Source organism: Giraffa tippelskirchi, chromosome 9, assembly GCF_054371585.1.
Source record: "Giraffa tippelskirchi isolate mGirTip1 chromosome 9, T2T-mGirTip1v1.2.pri, whole genome shotgun sequence".
Classification (NCBI taxonomy): Eukaryota; Metazoa; Chordata; class Mammalia; order Artiodactyla; family Giraffidae; genus Giraffa; species Giraffa tippelskirchi.
Genome location: NC_137283.1, coordinates 56347657 through 56371295, shown reverse-complemented (window position 1 = coordinate 56371295; position 23639 = coordinate 56347657). Strand labels below are relative to the sequence as shown.

The 23639-nt window shown below is 59.2% G+C and overlaps 1 protein-coding gene across 2 annotated transcripts in view; it reads left to right on the top strand.

Moving 5' to 3' along the window:
- The first annotated feature begins 1352 nt into the window (after positions 1–1352).
- The window catches only part of FBLN2 (fibulin 2), a 66514-nt gene continuing 44227 nt past the window's right edge, over positions 1353–23639 (top strand). For both annotated transcript variants that reach the window (XM_081526480.1, XM_081526478.1), the window contains exons 1-2: positions 1353–1464; positions 21475–22778. In XM_081526480.1, coding sequence (XP_081382606.1) covers positions 21530–22778 — 1249 coding nt within the window. In that variant the 5' untranslated portion in view covers positions 1353–1464; positions 21475–21529. The remainder of the gene's footprint in view (positions 1465–21474; positions 22779–23639) is intronic.

Genomic DNA, 23639 nt, shown 5'->3' with positions numbered 1-23639 from the left:
GATGTGAGGCGGCCACCGCTGGACCATGTGTCTCCTGGCAGGGACGGAAGGTGCTCCCAGAGGTCACTGGGCTGAGAGAGACACAGAGACGAAGGACAGAGTCAGACAGAGATGCAGAGACGGAGAAGGACAGAGGAAGACAGACACAGACGGAGACGCAGAGAGGGAGAGGCAGGGCGGGTGGGGAGGGGGAGACGCCCCCAGAGAGCCCGGGAGACACGGGCCATCTGAAGGAGACACCACCCCGAGACACACGGAGACGTTGACCCATAGCAGCAAAGAGAGACGGAGACCGATGCGCTAGCAGAGAAAGCTGTGACTGTCCGGACGCCACTGAATGGTACTTGCCATGGTGAATTTCACGCTCTGTAAATTTTACAGTGAAAAGAGAGACAGCGATGGAAGGACAGAGTTCTGGGATCCTGACTCTCGCTGGGGCCCTAAGTTGGTGGTGGGGAAGGGACTGGGGAGTGGGTCCCTGTGCCCGAGTCTAGGCCTCCAGGGCCCAGAGGTTTGGGGGCCAGTTCCCCCTTTCACCCGGCTGCCCTGGTCTGGCAGTGGCCGGTTTTGCTTACATGGGCTTTGGGACGGGGTTCTGAGCCCTTGGCCAGGAGACAGGGCCTGGGAGGTCTCGGGAAGGCAGCCTGTCCCTGTAGGTCCTCTCACCAGGCTCCAAGGCTGCCAAACCCAGTGAGTGCGGGCCGGACGATGCCCCCCGCCTCGGCTGTGGGGGTCGGAGTCAGGGCACTTAACCTTCTGAGCTGACAGCTTGGAGTATTCACTGCCTGTCACACCCAGCCAGAAGGGCATAATATTGGATTCTCCGTGGCTCCCCACCAGCAGCCCAGAATATGACTGCTCAAGAGATGAGGAGCCTGGCTCAGAGAGGCCAAGGGTCTTGGCTGAGGTCACACAGTGGCCACAGGCAGCCGTGTGGGCTGGGGAAAAGGACAAACCTGGGTTGGGGGCTGGGACCCGGTGCCAGCAGGCCAGGGGTGGTGTGGGAGCCCTCCCCGGACTGGTAGCGAGTGTTCGGAGAGGCCGGCCCATCTTCCCGGCGGGGACACTGAGGCCCAGCTGGCCGAGGCGGCCAGGCCAAAGTACCCTGAGCGCAGCAGGGCCAGGGCGGGGACTCCGCGCCAAGACGGGTTGGCGAGGGGGCGCGCCCAGGGCGCTCGGGGCTCGAGGCGCACGCGCGGCGCGGCCACGTCCGGCCCCGGGAGCGCGGCGGGGCGGGGAGCGGCGGCGCGCGCTCGGCCCCCTCCCCGGCCGCGGCCGAGACCCCGCCCCGGAGGCGGAGGGGGCAGGGCGGCCCCGGGGCCAGGCGCCCGCTCGGCCCGCCCCCCGCCCCGCCCCCCGGCCCGCCCCGCGCCACCGTCGGGCTCCCCGAGCTCTCGACGCGCCGACGGCTGGACAGACGGACGGGCGGACGCGCCGGCGGCCGGGCGAGCGGAGCGGAGCGCGGTGAGTGCACGCGGACCCCGGCCCGCGCCCCCGGATCCCCCGGCTGCCCCTCAGCCGCGCGGCCCGCCTAGTCCCGCCCCCGGTCCCGGTCCCCAGAGGGAACCGGGCCCTGGTCGGTCGGCACCGCTTTCCTCCCCCGTGCGTCCCCCCACCGCGGGCGGCCCCAGTCCCCTGCTCCCGCGCACGCCCACCCCGGACCCCCTGCTCCTGCGCACGCCCGGCCCCTCACACTCGGCTCTCTCACGTCTCTTGTGCGCACGCAGGCTTCACCCACACGTGCCTTGCGCACGGGCGGCCCGGACACGCAAGCCCGCCTCCACCCCGCTGTCTGTGAAGCTCGCGTGCCTCGCCGCCGTGCACGCGGGCGTGCCACACACGTGTGTCTGTCCCACATGCCTCTCCCGTGTGTCACACGCATACCTGTGGTGGTGAGCAGACCCCCCTCCCACACATACAACATGAATGCCTGCACAGGCCAACAGCTTCCTTGTCGGCGGACCCGGCCCCACCCACCCTCGTGGGCACCCCGCTTCATGCCCTCCTGACCCCGGTGGGGGCCCAGACAGGCCCCCGGAGGCTTTGTCCCTTGTGGGGGAGCCTGGGTGGCTCTCGGGAGCACAGGCTGGGGTGGCTGACCCTGCCAACCTCCCCCTCCTCTTCACCGCCCCACGCCCCCTCCCTGTATCCTCTCCTCCTGCCCACTCTCCAGGCAGGGGTGCCCTCTCGCTCTTTGCGGTCACAGCCTCTCATTCCCACCTCAGTGTGTGCCCACCACTCGGGCTGGTCCAGAGCTGGCCTGAGCCAGCAGGTGTCGCCGTGACCGGCCAGAAATGGAAAAACAGAAAGAACGTTTGGGTGCTGGCCGTCACCCCGAGCCCTTTGGACCAAGGTGCCACTGCAGGGTCCTCCTGGAGCCAGTTGGTGCCTGGGCCTGGCCCTAGTCTGTGGCTGAGTGATTGGGACTCTGAGTGTCTCCGTCCCCACATGCAAACAGGGGTGAAGATCCCCGTCCTCCCTGCCCCCCCAGGAGGAAGGGAGGGCCTGGGAACTACTGCTGGATCGACTGCCGCCCACCGCCCCCCGCTACCGGGTCCAGAGCCTTGGGAAGGGCAGTGGGCAGGGCGTGGATGGAGTCAGAGGCTCTTACTCGGGAGGCACGGACTTGCCAGCCCCCACCGAGGCTGGCCCTGCCTGTTTGGTTTGGCTCTCACCACGTTAGTATTATTTTTAAAAATTTAATTAGCTGTCAGCATTTACAGATTGGTGAGCTTCACAGACAAGTCCGAATTTCCGTCTTCTGAGAAATCACAGGATTCGAGAGGCTCAGGACCCACGTCGCCGCGTGGTTGGTGCCCTTGGGTAGTTCGACTTGCCTGCTGCCCTGGGGTGGGGGCCAGGGCCCACTTGGCCGTAGTCCCCAGCTGGCTGCTTTCACATTTGCAGCTTCCCCAGACCTGCTGTATAAACTGGGGTGTTCTTGCAGCAGCAGAGCCCACCCCAAGTGGGCCTGGGCCGGTGGACACTCTTCCTGCTGTGGCCTTGCAGTCGCTGTGGCCTTGCAGTCACTGTGACCCCGGGACTGCCAGGCTGAAGACCCCGAGTTCCCCAAGGCTGCAGAGCCTCCGAAGGACCTCGGTGTGTCCTGTTGGGCATCAAAATTCTGTGTCTGCCCTGCACTGGGGGGCTGTGGTGGGGAACACTTTTTTTCCTTCCCCACCCCTGGCCGGCCTTGGAGGAGGAGGACACGCTCTGCAGGGTGGGGCTCAGGCCCGGGGACAGGCTCCCAGCTCCCGCTCCTTGGCGGCCTCTCCCTGGGTGGCGTGGGGCGGGGCAGTGGCCGCGTCAAGGCCTGGTTACTGAGCCTCTCTGCTCTCTTTCTGCCGCATGGATGCGGCCGAACCCATGCTAGTCTAGTGTGCCTGTGATGGGTGGCCTCCTGCAAGTTTGCTGACTGACTGACTGAGGACCGGCCCTGTGGGCGGCACGCAGGACTTGGGGGTGGACTCAGCCCCCGGCCCCGGCCCTGCACCTTCCGAGGTTTTCATTTCTGCTACGGAGGAGGGTGCCAAGGGCCTGTTCCACCCTTCCGTGACCCTGTGGCTTCTCTTCTGTAAAGCGGGTTCTGTCTGATGGCTTTCCAGGGCTCACGGTCCTGAAATGGGGTGTTGGGGAGGAGAGCCTGGGGCCCGCTGCTCAGGAGGTGGGTGGATGTATCCCCTCTCTGGCTTCTTGAACCCTCATGTCCCACCTCTCACCACCTGCCCCCCACCCCCACCCCAACTGAAGGGCTGTCCCTGGGATGTAGTTCCAGACTACCAGGTGGGGTGAACTTAGACAACAAAGAATTGAATTAGGTTGACTTCAGACGGGTGTAGTTGCTATAAAGGCGCTGAGGCCAACAGGGCAGCCCAACCCCAGTGGGAGGACAGGGTCCTCTGAGAAGCGGATCTCTGAACTGAGATGGGAGCGTGCAGGCTGAGGGCGCAGCTGGTGCAAATGGCCTTTGGTGGGGCCCCAGCATGGTGTGTTCAAGGGATGAGGGACTGACAAGGAGGAGGCTGGAGCTGGTAGGGGAGGGAGGAGGGGCAGGGAGTTGGGAAGCTGCGGGGAAGTGTTTATCCAGGGAGCCACGAGCTCTAATTGCCATTCTAAGGCAGCCTCCCTGGCGGTGCCATCTGGAGGCTGTGTGCCCCCACCATGAGGGTGCTGGCAGGAGCGGGGAGGCCCTGTCAGGGCCTGTGCCTGAGGGCAGGTCTCCCCCTTGAGAAGCTACAGGGTAGGTGAGGAGACAGGGCCATCGACAGACCTTTGAGATCCAGGGTGACACATGCTAGTGAAATAGGTGTTGGTGCAACCTTCCAACGGAATACTATGCAACTGTGAAAAGGAGGCTCTGATCTTCGAGATCCGTTGACAGAAGAGAAGAAGGTGCTGAACAGTGTGTAAAATACAGTGTGTCTTGTGTCAAGTAGGCTTCCATGGTGGCCCAGGGTATAAAGCATCTGCCTGCAATGCGGGAGACTCCGGTTTGATCCCTGGGTTGGGAAGATCCCTTGAAGAAAGAAATGGCAACCCACTCCAGTATTCTTGCCTGGAGAATCCCATGGACAGAGAAGCCTGGTAGGCTAGAGTCCATGGTGTCGCAAAGAGTCGGACACGACTGAGCGACTTCACTTTGTGTCAAGTAAGAGCTGTAAATCCGCATTTGCTTATATGCTCGTAGGCAAACGCTGGGAGGAAGCCCTGGGGTGAGTTGCAGTGGTTACCTGTGGTGTACCTGGTGGGTGTGTGCAGGTGGGGGACAGGATGTAAGATCAGGTGACACTCCCACTGCGTGCCTTATAGTTTCTGGATTTTGAGCTATACCACTGAATTCCCTGTTTAAGCATTACATTAGAGTCAGACGCAGCTGAGCAGTTGGTGGGTGAGTGTTCATTCGTGAGTTTTAAGTGCAGTGTTTAGGGATGGTTTCTAAGTTCCTTGCTTTACTGAACAGACTGACTTCTTCCTGGCATGGGGTACAAAGGTTTCCACTGTGATTAAAATTAGATGTGAGCAAAGTCACGTTTTGCAAAGTTTGGCAATTGGACAAAAGAAAAAATGCCCCCCTTTTCTCTTCCTCTTTTCCTGTGGGTGTTTCCTTCTCCAGATTTGACTGCTGACTCTTCCTGGGGTGGGCACCATGGCGCTTAGCGCCCCATCCTCAGCCTGCTTCCGCAGTCCGCCTGCCAGCCGGGCCGGAGCTTAGTGACAGGTCCAGACCACAGGGGCCTGCTGGACGCAGGGAAGTCCTCACCTTGGCGACCTGCGAGGCTCAGATCCCACCTCTGCTGCTCGCAGGCCATGCTTCCTTCGTGACAGGACCCCCTCTGTCAAAGGGTGTCATAACCCATCTCTTAGGGTTGTTGGAAGGAGGAAGGAAGTGATACCCAGTGGGTGCTGGTCGCTGTCCTTGGAGAAAGCAGTGCCAGGACCAGCTCCTCTGCCCCGCAGAGAGCTCGCTATCTCGGGGAGACAGACGGATGCTCACTGTGAAGTCCCAAGCCGGCCGGGTGCACCTGGGCTGCAAAGCAGGTGAAGCTGGCCGGGGACTGCAGTGGGGGTGGGGCTGCTGTAGGTGGGATGTCAGAGGAGGCCAGTGGTGTTCAGAACGGGGGCACAGCAGGTACAAATAACCTGGAGCAGCTAGAGGAAGGACCCCCGTGAGCACGGGGGTGGTCAGATCTGGGGATGCAGGAGGGCTTTCAGTTTTACCCTGGGTGTGATGAGAAATCAGATGAGAGTGGGCCGATCTGATTGGGATTTTCAGGGACCCCTGGCTGCTGGGAGTGGGGTTGCAGACTGCCTCCGGGAAGGTTGGGAACTCAGGGTGGGGACTGTGTGGGAGCAGCCGGGAGAAGCTGGCTGGACTCGGGGTTCCTTTATATGAGGGACCTTGAGTCCCCTCCTCATGCATAGCACTCATGATAGCCTCTGGTGTGGGCCGGCCTGTGGTCCCTCCTGTAGCCATCCTGAGAGCCCCAGGGACCCATGTAGGTAGTTCTGAAATGCTTCAGTCAGGGCGGTCCTAGGGGAGAGCAGGGAGCCTCTCCCTGGGAGCAGGGAGTTTGGGAGTGGTCAGGGAGGGCTTCCTGGAGGGGGTGATACTTTCTCTGTAATGTGAAGGTTGAGGGGTGGGCAGGAGAACACTGGTTCTTCTTGGATGAATTGAAGGGGAGGCGGGACGTGAGGCTGGCCTCACGCCCTGGACCAGACAGGGAGGACCTTAAGTCCTGCTCTGAGGGTGATGGGTGAGCAGCCTCGGGTGTTTCTGAGCAGAGGGGCGGGGCCCTCTGGGAGCCCAGGGGTGGAATTGGGGGCGGGGGTCTGCCAGCCAGCAGGAGGCCTGGGCAGGTGACAGGGCAGGGAACCAGGCTCAGCGTAGGTGGGAGGCTGGCTGCAATCATGTAGCAAGTGAGAACCAGGGCTGGGCGGGGGCCAGGTCTGTCCACCTCGGGTCCTGCCCCGGGCAGGCTGGCCCTGGATTATGGGGTACCATGGCACGCACGAACCACTAATTCCTTTCCTTCGGGCTGGTCTCTTCCTGGGGCCCCTGTGGGGTCAAGTCATGCGTCATTTTGCACCATTGTACTCAGGGTTGTTGGAATCTGGAAGCATTGCAAAAATACCCGTCTTCTCATATATGGAGATTATTGCAAAGAAAGTGCTGGTTTGGGGAAAGGTTATTTCCTTCCTCCAGGGTGGGGAGCCTGGCTTTTCGATGGGAGGGGGTGTGCGCTGTAATGTGGGCGGCCAGGGCACCCCCTCCTGGGTCAGCGTCAGTGAGGAAGTGGTGTGCCTGCCTGCCGGGGGTGGGGGGGTAGTTGGCGGGGAGTGTCAAGAGCCTCTGTGTGGCCAAGAGGGTGGGGGCCACCAGCCCCCGTGTGCCCAGGAGTGGATGCCCGCCTGTGGCCGTGGAAGCTTTTTCCTTCGAGTAGACCCTGCTGGCCTCAGGCCATCTCACCTCCTAGGGCCTCAGTTTCCTCATCTGCAAATTGGGGATAGCCCTCCTGACTCTGCTGTCACTGGGTGCCCAGGAATGGCCCAAAGTGTGAGAAGAGGGGTCTGAGGTGCTGGGTGATTGTGGGGTGAGGACCCCGCCAGGCCAGGGTGCCAGTGCACCTGCCTGGGCCTGGAAAATGGGGAGTTGGAGACTGGGGGTGAGGCTGCAGGGTCCTGATCTCCAGCCTTCCTTACTCCAAGTGGTTAGGACTCCATGCACAGGGCACAGGGAGGGCAAAAAAGGCAGCTGTGAATGCCCAGGAAAGATTTCCTGGCAGAGGGCATACTGAGCTGGGTCTTTAGGGATGAATAGGAGTTTTCTCAGGCCAGAAGGGTGTGCCTGACAGAGGGCCCAGAGCAATGGGCAGACCTGAGGAGCTGTGAGATTGAGAGGAGCTGAGGCAGGTCCTTTATTGAACGCCTGTTGTTTGCCTGGCGCCATGCTACGGTCTTTATATCTCCTCTGGAGTCCACCCGTGTTGCTGGGAGGCTGTTGTAATTGGGCTCATGAGTAGACAGGGGCAGGTCTGCTCTGGGATCACATGCTCTGAGCCGCCCACAGCCTGGGGGGAGCTGGGCTCACATTTGAACCCTGACCTCCAGGGTACAGGGCTTGATGCCACTTGCTGCCCATCTCTGCTCCAGCAGAGTTGGCTGATGGCCTTGGGGGCCTTTGGGGACAGCCATAAGAAGTTTCTCAATTTCAGGACCGTGCAAATAAATGGGGCTGCTGGCCTGGCAGAGGCCCGAGATGGTCACAGAACCTCCCTGGCTGCGCCGCCTTCTGGACACTGATGCTTCGGAGTGTGGTCCAGGAGCCCGGGTCTGCTGGGCCGGCCCCCTGCCCATCCGCTTCATCTTACCTCCTGCACATCCATGTCTGTCTGTCTGTCTGTCTCCTTGTCTGTCTTCCTGCTGCTGCTTCCCTCTGTGTCTCTGTCTGTCTGCCTGTCCCCCACCCCCCGACCCCAGAGTCCCTCCCTGGCCTCCGTGAGGCTCAGAGGAGGACCCAGGAGATGGGGCTTCTGTATGAAGGGTGGACACACACCGGTGGTGGTTATGGTGTGACCTCCAGCTTAGCCAGTGACTTGCCAGGTGATGTCAGGTGAGTTTTTCTCCGTTGCTGAAGGCCCTTCTGGAATGAGTGTAGGTGACACTCACGTTGAGGACGCATCTCATATCCTGTGCCGGTCCTGTGATGGGGCTGGGCAAATGAATCCGGCTACCCATCCCCACTCTCCCGCCCACCAGAAAAATCAAGGCTGAGCAGGCGAGCGGGGTCCCCGCCTCCGGCCCATCCGTGGGAGATGTCAGCTCCCAGCACGGGGAGGCAACCTACCTGCCTTGGCCCCGTGAGCATCTGGCCCGTCTGGGTAGAGGGAAGGTGGTAGCAGACCCAGCCTGACCAGGGCACCGTGGGAGCCCAGAGCGCGGGGATGTGGGCAGAGCTGAGGTCGAACGGGATGCGGGGTCGGTAGGTGTTGACACCCCTGTTCACACCAGTGCAGCTGGGAACCCAGTGGGGCAGGGGTGCACAGGCTCACACTCACACACACGTACTCCTACATGCTTAAACGTGCCTCGGGGCACACACCTGCCCACACGCATACTCACTTAGATTTCACATGCACACAGATGCACTTGTCATCCCCCCCTGCCCCAACACTCCTGCTCACACGGACCCGCAGGTAATGTACATGCGTCTCTCATGGAGGGACCCTGGGTCTTTCAGCTTCCCTTGAAAACACATGTTGCTTCCGAAGGAGAAGGAAAACAGGAAGCCGGAGACGGTCTGCGTGAGCCCAGAGGTAGGCGGAGAACCGGGTCCCGGCCTCGCTTGGGGACTCCCCTCTCCACCTCCAGCAGTTTCTCAGTGTGCATGGACCCCTGGAGTCCAGGGGCTGGAGGAGGGCTGAGAAGGGCATGTGCCTGGTTTGGGAGGCTCTGCAGAAACGGTGGACCCCAGAGTCGATCTCCTACCTTTGTGTCCCTTTCAGGGGAGAGAAATTGGGCTTCCCAGGTGGCTCAGTTGCTAAAGAGTCCACCTGCAATGCAAGAGACACAGGAGATGTGGGTTAGATCCCTGGGTCAGGAAGATCCCCTGGAGGAGGGCATGGTAACCCCACTCCAGTATTCTTGCCTGGAGAATCCCATGGATGGAGGAGCCTGGAGGGCTGTAGTCCATGGGGTCACGTAGAGTTGTATATAACAGCATAGATGCACGCAGGGGAGGAATTAATTGCCTGTAAAGGCCAGTTTATTCTGTGTGTATGTGTGTGGGGGGTGCTGATGGGTGAACCCATTCTCCATGCTTGGCAGGGAGGGACCCCTCCAGTAGGGACCGAGTAGATGATCCGCTGTACCAGGAGCAACTGACTTCTCTCAGGGATTTTAATCATGAAATGTTGAAGTTTATTGAGTAGCATCTATTGAAAGGATCACATAGCATTTGTCTTTTAGGGAACTGCCTTGAATTTTCAGTGTTGTACGACGCTTGCATTCCTGAGGTAAACCCTGTTTGGACACGATGTATTATTACCCCTGTAATATGCTGCTGGATTCAATTTTCTGATATTTTACTTAGGGCTTGGCAGCTCGATTCATAAGTGAGGCTGGCTGGTACCTCACTCTTGTTGTATCCATGTCTGCTTTTGGTATCAGGACTTTTCCTAGTCTCATAAAACGGGAGGAGGAGGCCCCGTTCTTACTCTAGGCACTGGAACAATTTGTAATAGAGTGGGAATTATCGTCAGCTCTGACTGGACCAGCTCTTGGGCTGGCCTCTGCAGCTACGTTTAAATTTCATCCCACAGCGGCCTGCGAGGGTAGCGTGTTCTCCTCACTGGATGGATGGGGAAAAGGAAACTCAGAGAGTTGGAGCCTCTGGTCTGTGGTCAGACGGCAGGAGGTGGCTCCGCTGGGCTGTGAACATGAGCCAGTCTGACACCCGCCCCGCGCTTTTCACGCTGTTCACCGCGGTGCAGGACTCCCCTGAGATGCTGGCCTGCAGCGGGGCCGCGGGCCTTGTTCTGGGTTTTCCAGGGAGGCTGGGGGGAGCACTGATGGGGCGAGACCTCCCCTCATGTGCTCACGGTCTGGCGGCCCAGCCGCCATCTGCGCATCTGCTTGTCTGCTGACCTGTTCCCTCCCCACTCAACCTGTTGTCTTTCAGCCCTTCGTGTCCCTGCTGATGCCCCCACTGTTAACCCACCCTCCCGTCCACACTGCCTGCATCTCCTCACCCATCTTTCCACCCACCCGTCTGCCCATCCACCAGACATTTATCCACAGGATGTTTACTCCTCCATCCACGGATCCATCTTCACATCCATCTGTCTTCCATCTGCCATTCATTCACCCAGCATCCCTGATCAGACCACCATCTGTCAGACACCCGTCCATCTCTTCATCAGCTGTCCATCCACCTGCCAGTTCCATGACCCATCTGCTAGGCCACCTTCTCATCCACCTTCCGTCTGGTACCCACCCACTTGTCCGTCCAATGATACACGCATTCATCTGTGCCTTCATCCACGCATCCATTCATCCATCCACCCGCCCTTGGTCTTGGCCTTAAGGTTAGATTTGGGTGTGCAGAGATTCAGGAGGGAGGGCACCCTTGTTTGGGATAATGATATGAACCAAAACGAGTGATTGGGAAGCAGAGTCTTAGAAATTAGCGGGAATTACATATGTAGAGGGCAACTGAGACAAATGGAGTAGGAAAGATAGGTGGGAGTTGGATGTTGAAGGACTTTGAAAGCTAACCTTAGGAGTTTTCACTTTATTCTTGGGCCAGGTGTATTCAACCCTGGTTCCATGAGTCCCAGATAGTCTCCGAGACCCCTAAAATAATAGGCATCAGTTTTTTTATATAAGCCCATATATCTGTTAAGACTCTTGATTGCAGGTGACGGAAAGCTTAAGCAAGATGGGTTCATGACATTGCGGAGTTCAGCTTTTCAGGTAGCTTCAGGTATGGCTGGATCCAGGTGCTCAGCAGTTGTCACTGTGGCTCTGTTTCTCTTTTTTCTATATCTTGGCTTTTCTTTTTTTTTTTTTTTGAGTTGACTCCAGCCTCAGACAGTCTCCACCTGACGATAGGATGGCTCCAGGGACCCTCAGTGTTTAATCAGTTCATATCTAATACGGTAGGAACAAGAGAGGCCGTTTGCCCAGTGTCTCACCTGAATCGGGCCTCATGGGCTCAGGTCGGCCTGGTGTCCATCCCTGGGTTAGGCATGGTTGCGAGAGGAATGAGAAGCACTGATGACATGACAGTTGAGTGGTGTGGACCCTGGAATGAAATCCAGGGGCCCTTCTTGGACGGAGGGTGAGTGTACAATGAGTAATGAGAAACCGTCCCATGTCCAGTGCTCAGCTCTGCTCACATTTTCCTTTTGTGGTGGAGATGGGTGGATTAACCAAGAGATTGGGGGTGATAGAGAACCATCAGAATTTCTAGCAACTGGGAGGCAGTCGGGCGAGAAGTCCCCGGCGGTAGGACCACGGACAAGCTGGATGCTGGTCTGTCCGCCTGGGGCCGGGTGGAGGGCGTGGGGACGCAGGTGGGGAGGGTGATGAGCTCAGCCTTGGCCGCGGGCAGGGCCATTTCTCACTGCTCCGCCCAGTGTGTCTTTCCTCTCTCCAGAGTCATGACTCCTGAGGAAGGAAAATATCAGCTCCATCCTCTGCCAAAAGCAGCATTTTCTTTTCTCGAAGGTTGATTGTAAGTCACGGGTGTTCATCTTTGTAATTTTTCACCTGCTTATGTTGATAATGAGATTAGCGATTATATATGAAGGCTCAACTCTCACTCCGGATTTAAGGAGATTTTAATCATTTTACTTCCTTTTTTTTTCTTTGTAAGCAAAGAGAGGGAAGGGCGGGGGAGAAGTCTGGCTGTTAAACTGGGAGGATGATCTTCCCCGTGTTTTCACAAGCTCACCCGTGGAGGGTTTCCAGGGGCCAGGAGTGTGAGCACACGGGTCCCAGCACCCTCTGGGCCTTCCACCTGGGCCCCACTGCTGTCAGCTCTTTGCACCCCGGGTTGGCCCAAGACCCGGGGTCCCCTGGACTCTTCCTCTAGTCCCCCTCCTCTTTGGGGGTCTCAGGCTAGTCCCCTGTGCCCTCAGCCTTGCCCACTCTCCGCTGGCCAGACTTGTCTTTTTGCAGATGAGATGTCTTTCCATGAGAAAGTGAAGGAATACCGGCCTTTAAAGATGAAAGCCAGGCCTAATCACTTTTCTCTGGGTGATTTGTGACTATTTTTCATATCTGTCCACTCCTATCCATTTCTTCTGCCAACAGCTCTCTGTTTCCTATTTCTGGACTATCATGATAGGCTCTTTTCTTTTAAAAGTCTCTTCCCTTGTGAAAAAACACACATACCAAAACGTACCAAAAAGTCCGTGAACGTCAGCATACAAGTGAATAAACGCTCCTGTGACCACCGCCACCTCTGACCCCAGAGAACACCCTTCCTTTCGTGGCCCTTCGCCCATCCCACCCGCCCCCACAGCACCCAGGTACCCGCCAGCCTCACTGGGCATGGCTGTCTAGCCCTGCCCTCTATGCTTGCTCTCCCTCCTTGATGATGGCAAAGTTTGACCCGGCTCCCTGCTTCCTGTGGCTGGAATCTTCCTCTGGCTTCCTGACGACTTGCTAACGTGTTGGGACCTGGTGATGCCTCCTGCCACCCTGTTGGAACAGTGTCCACCAAGACACTTTGCCATGTTCCCTGGGGCCCTGGGCATGGGTGACTGACTGGTCTCCTCTTCTGACCCTCTCTCCTTCCTTAATTTTCACACCCCCACCTCTTTTCCGTCTTGCTGTTCCCGTCACCTCCTCTCCCTCCCTTCTTTGTTTCCCTGCATGCCGGCCACACAGGTTGGAGCTGGTTCATGCCACAGGGCCTTTGCACGCGCTGCTACCACCTCCTGGCTTGCTTCTCCCACATCTTAGCACGGCCACCGCACTTGTGCCAGGGGGCTCTCAGCCCAAGTGTCGCCTTCTTGGTGAGGCCCGTGCGGCCCTGTCTTGCCAGGGTCATCCCTCACAACCTCCTTGTTCCCTTCTAACATGTTATTTGTCTCTTCCATCCTCTAGGATGCTGGCCACATGAGAGGAGGGCCGCCGGGGGTCTTGTTTGTGGCCACGTCCCGGTACCTGTCGTGGGGGCTGGCAGGTAGCAGGTGGGCAGTGAATGCAAAGTGGAGGACCCAGGCTGTGCTCCCTGGCCAGGCGGATCTGCCTTCCGATATCTGAACCACCTTTTACTGTTGGTGTCACTGAGGGTCTATGTGAGCCCGCGTTTCCTTATCTGTCGAGCATGGTTAAACAAAATCAACACGCTGGAAGTTCTCAGGCCAGTGCTGGGCATTCTGTCGGTGCTGAGGAAGTAAAAGTTAATACGAACCTGATCAACAGCTAAAATACCTCCTGACTTTTTGTACCAAGAGCACGTTTATTTTTCCTGGAGAATTAGATGACTTCCTCTTATCAGACAAGCAGCACCGGGTCATCCTCTGGTTTCCCTTTTAGCCTTGGCTGCCAGGAAGCTTACTACAACGGGGAGGTCTCGGGGGGCGGCCCCAGCTTCCTGTTGGGCCTTCAGCGCAGCACTTCTTTTCCTCTGCTCTCTCTGCTCCTTGACTGTTCACTTTAGGCTCCATAGTGCACATGTTTTATTACGTTTGACTGTAGAAGATACATATAAAACTGACCCTCTGAGCCATTTTTGAGACACCTCCATGGCAGTAAGTCCATTCGCACTGTTGTGTGACCGTCCCCACCAGCATCTCCAAAACCTTTCATCCTCCCAAGCCAACCCTCTTCCCCATTAGACACTCGCGCCTCCCACCCCTGCACCCACCATCTTGCTTTCCGTCTCTGTGAAGCTGACTTCTCTAAGGACTGCACATAAGTGGGTCGCACAGTCCTCATTCCTTGTGTCTGACTTGTTTCTCTGAGCAGTGTCCTGCAGGTTCATCCGTGTTGTCCACAAGTGTCAGAACTTCCCTTTTACGGCTGGATAATATTCCGTTGTGTGTAGGGAACCATATAATGTTGATCCATCTGTCTGTTGATGGACGCCTGGGTTATTTTTCCCTTTTGGCTACTGTGAATAATGCTGCTGTGAACATTGGTGTGCAAACACTATTTTCAGGACAGGTGTTGTGGTTGTTCAGTCGCTCAGTTGTGTCCAACTCTTGGCAACCCCATGGACTGCAGCACGCCAGGCTTCCCTGTCCTTTACCATCTCCCGGAGTTTGCTCAAACTCATGTCCATTGAGTTGACATTTTAGGACATTACTTTCTTACCTTTCTGAGCCTGGGGTGATCCCAGCCCAAATTATATAGAAATTAAAGCTAGGTTTCAGGGTAGTTTCTTGGATTAGGCTTCCTGACCTGCTCTTGTGTGCACGCATGCGTGTGTGTGTGTGCGTGTGTGTGTGTGTGTGTGTGGCAGAGCCTGTGGTTCCCGCTGGTGCACAGACTGCTTCTCCTCCTGGCTCACACCTGCACCCTCTCCAGACGCCCGCCCTTGGCCGACAGGTGTTGCCACCCACCCCCACCGTGGGCCCAGGAGGTGATCTCTCGCTGTATTCCCTCTGCCATCCTCAGCAGGTGACCCTCCGATGTCCCTGACAAGGGTGAGCCCTGGGTGTTCCCTGTGGGGCCAGGCAGGTGTCAGACTTTGGCCGAGACAACACCATTGCCGTCATGTCTCCTTTTCCCTTCTCCCAAGGGTTCTTCCAATGAACCACGTGCTCAGAACCCCATCTCAGGCTCTGCTTCTGGGAGGCGCCAGCATGTCACTCATGCTTTCCCTCCCAAGCTTGTGTGTCTCGTGTGACTGCAGATGATGTCGGATTCTCACACCATTGACCTTCCAGGCCGCCCGGGTAGGAGCGGGCTCCTTGGTTGTTGTTCAGTTGCTCAGTCATGTCCGGCTCTGCAACCCCATGGACTGCAGCACGCGAGGCCTCCCTGTCCATCACTGTCTCCTGGAGCTTGCTCAAACTCATGTCCACTGAGTTGGTGATGCCACATCCAACCATCTCATCCTCTGTTGCCCCTTCTCCTCCTGCCTTCAATCTTTCCCAGCATCAGGGTCTTTTCCAGTGAGTTGGCTCTTTGCATCATGTCACCAAAGTATTGGAGCTTCAGCATCAGCCCTTCCAATGAATATTCAGGACTGATTTCCTTTAGGATGGACTGGTTGGATCTCCTTGCAGTCCAAGGGACTCTCAAGAGTCTTCCCCAACACCACAGTTTGAAAGCATCATTTCTTCAACACTCAGCCTTCTTTGTGGTTCCACCTCTCACATCTGTACTTGACTGCTGGAAAAACCATAGCTTTGACTATACAGACCTTTGTCGACAAAGTGACGTCTCTGGTTTTTAATATGCTGTCTAGGTTTGGAGGCTCCTTGGAGTGGACTCCTTGGAGTGAGCATGATTCCCCAGCTTCCACTTAGAGAAGAAACTGTTCCTATCCCAGGACACTAGACGGTTCAGGTAGAGAAGAAGCAGGGACCCCTGTCTCCCCTGGGACTCTCTTGCCTGTGTGTAGACAGGAGAGGCCCGGGAGGGTTCCAGAGGATAGAAATGGGGTACTGGGGGGAGCCCTGTGATGTCGATGGACAGTGAGCGTGGACCCACCATGGACCACTGAGGCCCTGCCGTCCGGCCCAGCTTCTGATTTTCCTAGAGAAATTGGAAATCCAGGTTGACTGTAAAATGTTCTGATTTTATGTGTCATAACATTAAATCAATTATATAAATTAGTAACACTGCAGTGTTAATAACAGCAACTAATTTCAGAAGCACCATGTGGGTTCTAAACACACTCTGTGGACAGATGGTGGGGTGGCTGGTTGGCGATCACCCTCTGCTTGGACTTGGGGGCAGTGGGCAGCAGTCTGGACAGGCTTCTGGGAGATGCTGGGGCCAGTGCTGCTCTGTGAGGTGGAGGCCAGCAGGCCAGGTGGTCCTGATTACTCGTGTGCTTGTAACTGGTGTGTCTACAAGGGTCCTGAGTGTTTATTTCCCTTCTGTCATCCCCAGCTGCTTGAGAGCCTCAGTGTTTGGCTGTGTCTGCCTCTGGTTTAAAAGAAAGATGCCCCACAGATATTTTTAAAGTTTTGAAGCCACACCAGTGTCAACCTGGGACTTTGTTCTCATCTGGGGTTGCCCGGTAAAGACATAGGACGCCCAGTTACGTTGGAATTTCAGAGAAACGATGGAATAAGTATCTCCCAGATATCGCACAGGACTGACTTAGTACCAAACAATGATGCCTTGTTTATCTGAAATTCCTCTCTAACTGCATGTCTTGTATTTTTATTGGCTAGCTCTGACAAGCCTATTCTTGTCAGAATCAGAAGGCTCAGCGAACTGGAGAAAGGAAGAATTCCCTTATCTTGTGATTCACTCTCTGTCACGTGAGGCCAGCCCCTGCACTCGGCAGTGGTGATGAGTCGGTGCCCCGTGTGGGGGGCATCGGGGTGGCCTTGCCAGCTGAGAGAGTGTGAATCCGGGGCTTCTGTGGACAGGTGGGGGTCATCTGAATGGAGGAACGTGTGTCTGTATTTAGGGGGGGCAGGAAGCAGTGAGGGTGGCAGGGACAGGAGCTTGCAGCCGGGCAGTGAGGGCAGCAGAGGTGTGGCCAGCGTCACCAGCCCCCCATTCCCCGGGTGCCCTGTGGATGCGGGGCTGTGGGATGGTAGGCATGTCTCCCTGGACACTTGGGAAGACAGCCTTGCTGAGCAAGCCCCCGCCCCGCCTGCCCACACCCCGCTTGTGAGACCCTGACCCCAGGCTGCATCAGAACCCCTCCCTGGCAGAGCTGTGGTCAGCCTGGGCCACCCCACCACCCCGCTGCTGCCCCGAGCCTTCCCTGGGCCCACAGAGTGGGATGCCCCCAGCCAAAGGCATCTCCCATCTTCCTTCCTATCTAAAGGTCTGTTGTTTCTGTCTCTTGGTGGTGGAGCGTGAGCCCCCGAGAGGATGCCCAGATGCCCTTCACCGGCCATCGCTGCCGACTGCAGATCCCTCGGGGGGAACCCCATGGGTCAGGAGAGCCTGGCGCCCGCCCCGCACACACGAGTGCCCCTTTCACAGTGTCCGCGCCAGAGCTCACGTAGGCCGGCTGGCACTGTGACAGTCGTGGTCTTATTATCATCAATGTGTGTGCATTGCCTAGCTTTGCTCATCTGCGGGTGTCGAGAGAGCCTCGGGGAGTCTCACTCTGTGTCTCCCTGGTCCCCAGTGAGCCCCTACCTCGGGCCTAGCGCCCCCCAACCCCGGCCCAGCTACAGGCACTGGGCAGTCCGCCGCAGGGCCTCTGTGTGTCCCCCAACTCTGGCTGCAGGAGGTCAAGAACCCTTTCTCAGCCCCTCCCCTCATGATTCCTCTTTTTAGGTTGGAATAGGGGGCCCTTTGCAGAACCCAGACATTTGGGGGGCTCTGTTCAGCAGGGGCCATGGGAGAACAGCAGCGGGCACCCCCCTGGAACGGCGTGTTTGGATCCGAGAACCAGCAGTGTAGAGATTGTGCCCTCCCAGTTCTCTCTTGCATGTGGGTTCCCAGTCGGCTTGCTTATCTCTGGGGACGGGGAGCTCCCTCTGCTCCCTGCAGGCCGGTCTGTCTCTGACTCTGCCTTTGTGCCCCCATCCCTGTGGTTTGTCAAGGGGATCTCGGGCCTCCTTGCTGTGGGGTCTTCCACCCTCCTGAGGTGGGATGTGTGGGTCAGCCCTTGCCCAGGGACTCCCTGGCTTCTGGCCCCACCCAGCACACATGCCTGTCCTTGGCTGCATCCTTACTGTCCTCACCTGGACCATCTCTGGGCTTCTCAAACTCAGCCTGGCCCACACCGAGCTGCCAGTCTCCCCTGCACGTCCATGGCCCTCCTCCATGATCTTCCCTGCCTGAGGAAGCCCCAGCTCCATCCAGACACTCGGGCCCAGACCTCTGCTTCTCCTGGACTCCTTACCCCCCATCCAGGTTGTCATCCGGTCCCACCATGTCCTCTCCCGCCACCCATCATTTGCCCAGCTTCCTGCTCTTAGCGCAGCAGCAGACGAACCCTTTAAGTCGAGCATCCCGTCGGATCATTCCAGGCAGCGGGGCTCATTGGCCATTACCACCCTGGCCCTTGCTCACTGGGCTCCACCGTGGTGGGTGGACCCTGTGGGGGCTGGGGGCAACCCCCTCCTCCGCCCCCGTACCAGGCCTGCCTCAGGCCCTTTGCACTCACTGTCTCTGCATCTGCTGTGCTTTGCCTCCGGAGAGGGACGGGACTCAGGCCTCTGCTCAAATGTCACTTCCTCAGAGAAGCCTTGCTCGGCTCCCCTGGCTGACACAGCCTCTCCCCCACCCTAGCCTCTTCCTGTCCCATTTCCTGGCTTTCATTCATTTATGTCTCCATTGTCCTCACCACCGCCTGGCGTTCAGTAATCTCCGGAGTTCCTATGGGCTGGCATCTGCCTCCCCATGCTGGGGCCACAGCGCTGGCAGAACAAGCCCCATTCTGGAGGGCACCGGCTTGGGGGGGGGGCTGTGCCCTCAGTCCTGGCCAACTGGCCACGGATGCAGGCTGCTTCTCCTGCAGTGTGGCCGCCAAGCTGCTCTGTCACTGCCCCGCTGGACGGGCCCTTGTGCCACTGTCGTGTTCTCCCCTGTTCTCTCACGGCGTTCTCCCCTGTTCTCTCACGGCGTTCTCCCCTGTTCTCTCACGGCGTTCTCCCGTGTTCTCATGGCGTTCTCCTGTGTTCTCTCACGGCGTTCTCCCCTGTTCTGTCACGGCGTTCTCCCCTGTTCTCTCACGGCGTTCTCCCCTGTTCTCTCACGCGTTCTCCCGTGTTCTCTCACGGCGTTCTCCCCTGTTCTCTCACGGCGTTCTCCCCTGTTCTCTCACGGCGTTCTCCCCTGTTCTCTCACGGCGTTCTCCCGTGTTCTCTCATGGCGTTCTCCCCTGTTCTGTCACGGCGTTCTCCCGTGTTCTCTCACGGCGTTCTCCCCTGTTCTGTCACGGCGTTCTCCCCTGTTCTCTCACGGCGTTCTCCCCTGTTCTCTCACGGCGTTCTCCCGTGTTCTCTCACGGCGTTCTCCCCTGTTCTCTCACGGCGTTCTCCCGTGTTCTCTCACGGCGTTCTCCCCTGTTCTGTCACGGCGTTCTCCCCTGTTCTCTCACGGCGTTCTCCCCTGTTCTGTCACGGCGTTCTCCCGTGTTCTCTCACGGCGTTCTCCCCTGTTCTCTCACGGCGTTCTCCCCTGTTCTGTCACGGCGTTCTCCCGTGTTCTCTCACGGCGTTCTCCCGTGTTCTCTCACAGCGTTCTCCCCTCTTCTGTCATGGCGTTCTCCCCTGTTCTCTCATGGCGTTCTCCCCTGTTCTCTCATGGCTTTCTCTCATGCCTTTCTCTCATCATGTTCTCCCTTGTTCTCCTGTGGTGTTCTCCCATATTCTCTGGTGGTGTTCTCCATTCTCCCGTGTCCTCTCATTGTGTTCTCTCATCGTTTCTCCCGTGTTCTCTCATTGTGTTCTCTCATGGTGTTCTCCTGTGTTTTCTCATGGTCTTCTCCTGTGTTCTTTCATGTTCTCCCTCATTCTTTCATTGTGTTCTCTCGTCATGTTCTCCCGTGTTCTCTCATGGTGTTCTCCCCTGTTCTCTCATGGTTTTCTCTCATCGTGTTCTCCCTTGTTCTCCCGTGGTATTCTCCCATATTCTCTGGTGGTGTTCTCCCGTGTTCTCTCATTGTGTTCCCGTGTTCTCTCATGGTCTTCTCCTGTGTTCTTTCATGTTCTCCTGCATTCTTTCGTCGTGTTCTCTCATCGTGTTCTCCCATGTTCTCTCGTCATGTTCTCCCGTGTTCTCTCATGGCGTTCTCCCGTGCTCTCTAGTCGTGTTCTCTCACGGTGTTCTCCCGCATTCTTTCGTCATGTTATCCCCAGCTCAGCCGGGAGGCAGGCGGCATGAAGGCTGATTCCTCTCTCTGTCTCTTAAAAACTTAATAAAGTGAAGTCCCTGTCATTATATTTCTTAGGGGTGAAATTTACAAACTTAAAATACCAGCGATGTCACTTCATTGGGTTTGTTTCTAAATCGGAGAACTTTAGCAGTGACTGACAGCACAGCTTCGGGGCGGGGAGTGGGTGGAGAGGGACCCTTTGTCTCTGAGCAGGAGCCCGCAGCCCGGGGTGGGGTGCAGGCCTGCGCCCGAGTCATGGCAGGTCCCAGGGCCTTTATGGGACCAGTGACCTTTGTGAGGGTGGAGGTGAGGGGAGGAGAGAGGACCCATGAGAAGGTAACATTCGGGTAGCTTGTAGAGGAGGCTGAGGAGGGGCTGTGGGGGTCACGTGAGGGCCCTGGAGGGCAGGTTGATCCAGGCCGCTCCTTGCTGGCCAAGAACCATGGGGTCAGCTGCTCTCAGAGCACACTGGCTTTGCAGAGAAAGAGATGGGGGAGGGAGGTGGCAGGCGGGTTCCAAGGTAGCTGGGGGGAGGGGAGTGTGCGGCTAGAGTGGGGCAGAGCTGTGGTGGTAGAGGGGGGCGGGCAGGGGTGGGTGGAGAGGGGCAGGTGGAGGGGGGAGGTGGGTGGGGGCGGGTGGAGAAGGGCGGGCAGGGGCGGGGAGGTGTTCACAGGGCCCCGTGAATGGACGGCATTGGCGTGTGTGTGTGTGTGTGTGTGCGGGTCAGTGTACGTGCAAGGCTAATTCTGCAAACGGCAGTAACGTCTGCTGAGGAGGTTGGCAGAAGGCTGCCCTGGAGCTAAGCTTGCAGTCTCAGGGGGTCTGTTGGGGGTTGTTCCTGAGTGCTGGGGTCCGAGGGCCGCAGTGGTGGGGGGCTTGGCTGCTGTGCGAGACCAGGAGGGCCTGGTTCCTGTCCCGCGTCCACCTGGCCGTGTCCTCTGGCTGGCTGCCCCGGGCCTGTGGGCGCATGGCTGGGGATCAACCTAGATTTCGGGGGGAGATAAACTCGGTGCTGCCATCTGCACATGCCTGGGACCATGTGTGCAAGACCACCCGTGGTGTCCTGGCACACAGGCCAGGCTTGGTGAGATGATGCACATAACTGCCTGGAGGACTGTGGTGGGGCCTCTGCCTGCCTGTCACCCGCGTGCCTGCGGCCGTGTGCCCGGTGAACATGTGTGACGTGTGTGTGTGTGTGCACGCGGGACTGGGGGCAGAGGGTCCCACTCGGGCACGTGTTAGGAGGGGGGTGAGGGCAGGGGGCCGCGGCCCTGAGCTGGGTGCTGGCGACCTTGTATATCACCGCGTGAGAACCGCAGCGTCCGAGCAGGTGGGAGTGTGTGTGTGGGACATGGGGTGAGCTCCACGTGTGAACAGAGGCAGTGAGGCTGCCCAGCTGTGCCCCCGTGCTGGCGTGTGTGCTGGGCGTGCACACGAGTGCCACCCCCCCGCCACGGCGTGATGCTGACCCCTGTCCTTTCCAATTCCCCCAGGGCCTTGTGGGAGCGGACAGTCCGTCTGGAGGCTACACGTGGCCGGCTGCGGGGTATGGCACGGCTCGGGGAGCCCGTGGGAGGCTGGCTGGCCCTGGCCCTGGCCCTGGCCCTGAGTCCCGGCGGCGCGGCAGCCCCGGGGCAGGACTGCACGGGGGTCGAGTGCCCGCCACTGGAGAACTGCATCGAGGACACGCTGGAGCCGGGGGCCTGCTGTGCCACGTGCGTGCAGCGGGGCTGCGCCTGCGAGGGCTACCAGTACTACGACTGCCTGCAGGGCGGCTTTGTGCGCGGCCGCGTGCCCGCCGGCCAGTCCTACTTTGTGGACTTCGGCAGCACCGAGTGCTCCTGCCCGCCGGGCGGTGGCAAGATCAGCTGCCAGTTCATGCCCTGCCCGGAGCTGCCGCCCAACTGCATCGAGGCCATGGTGGCGGCCGACAGCTGCCCGCAGTGCGGCCAGGTGGGCTGCATCCACTCCGGCCACAAGTACGCTGCTGGCCACACCGTCCGCCTGGCACCCTGCCGGGCCTGTCACTGCCCCGACGCGGGCGGCGAGCTCATCTGCTACCCGCTGCCCGACTGCCATGGAGATGCCGCCCCCGGAAACTCCTCGGACGCCGAGGAGGGGGACCCTGAGCGGCACTACGAGGACCCCTACAGCTACGACCAGGAGGCGGCCGAGGCGGAGGCCCTGGCGGGCGAGCTCCAGGCGGGCGCTGGGGGCCCAGCCGCTCTGGGGGGCGGGGGTCAGCCGCCTTCAGCCCTCCAGGCCACCCGCTGGCCGGCCGCCCTCCCCAGGCCCACGGCAGCTGCCGCCCTGGGTCCCCCGGCCCCCGTGCAGGCCAAAGCCAGGAGAGTGACGGAGGATGGTCAGGAGGACAGGGAGGTGCTGACCATCCAGGAGCAGCTGGCTGCAGGCGGCCCCCAGGGGCTGGATGGACGGCCCACGGCAGGCCCGATCCCGGGTCACCCTGTCCTGGAGGAGGGGGCCGAGGCCAGGGCCGGGGTGGAAGAGAACCTCATCCCCGACGTGCAGGCCACGCACCGCAGCGCCGGGCAGGAGGGCGCCGGGCCCCCTCCCACGTTAAGCATGCCCGCCATCCTCCTGACCCAGACCACGCAGAGCCCCCCCGAGGGCCCCACGGAGCCCAGTGCCCATGCCACCCTGACCACACCTCACCAGGAGACAGCCCGCTCCCCACCCACCCAGGAAGTGCCCAAGCAGCCGACTGGGCCCCGGTCTCGGCTGGAGGAGGACTCGGACCCCAACTCCGTGCATTCTGTCCCAAGAGGCAGCCTGGAAGGTAAGACTCTTCCCTGGTTCCTCCAGGGATGCTCGGCCAGCGGAGGGCATCCTCGGGGCCTGGTGCTGGCCCAGGTCTGTGCTCAGCTCCTGGGATGGAGGCGGGGGTTGGGGTGGGGGGGAGGTCTGTGGCCGAGCCCACCCCTCTGAGGGAGCCCTGGGAACCTGTTGTCTGGAGACCTCTCTCCACGGCAGGGAGTCCACGTCCTGTCCTGTCCTGGGTCATTCGCTCTGAAGACCTTCACTGGGCATCAACCCTGGACAGGCCCTGCGGGATGCTGGGGAGGCAGGGATGGGCCCGGATGGCCCTGGTCCACGGTCTGTGAGCGGGCCACCCCTGGGCGGTGTCCAGGAAGGATTCCTGGGATGGGGGGCCTGTTTGTCCAGAGCTGTGGCCCTTGCCAGGCATCCACGGTGTGCTGAGGCCGAGATTGCAGGCCCCCCTGGCCCGACGGCTCCTTCTCTCCATCCTGCTCCCAATGGACGGGCACAGAACTCGCCCTCACTGAGGACCCACTAGGTGCCAGGCCCCTGTCTGTGGCTCGATCCCCCCACATCCTGGGCACTGGACTGCTTCTGATTTTCAGCTGACTGTTTCGAGGGCCGGTTGGAGGGTGGAAAGGTGTGGTTCGTGGAAGCGGGTCGCACGGCGGGAGGTGGCGGGCTGCCACCAGGGCAGCGGGCTTCCAGGGGCTCCTCCTCACCCAGGCCCCTGGCCTGCAGGAGGCAGGGAGTGTAATGAAGTCCACGTGTGCCCGAGCGGGCGGGCTCGCAGGCCTGGCTCCCGAGTCTGTGCCTGCAGCCTCCGGGGTTTCCAAAATAGACCCGGCCCCCCGCCCCCTCTGCTTGCTGCCAGAGGCCT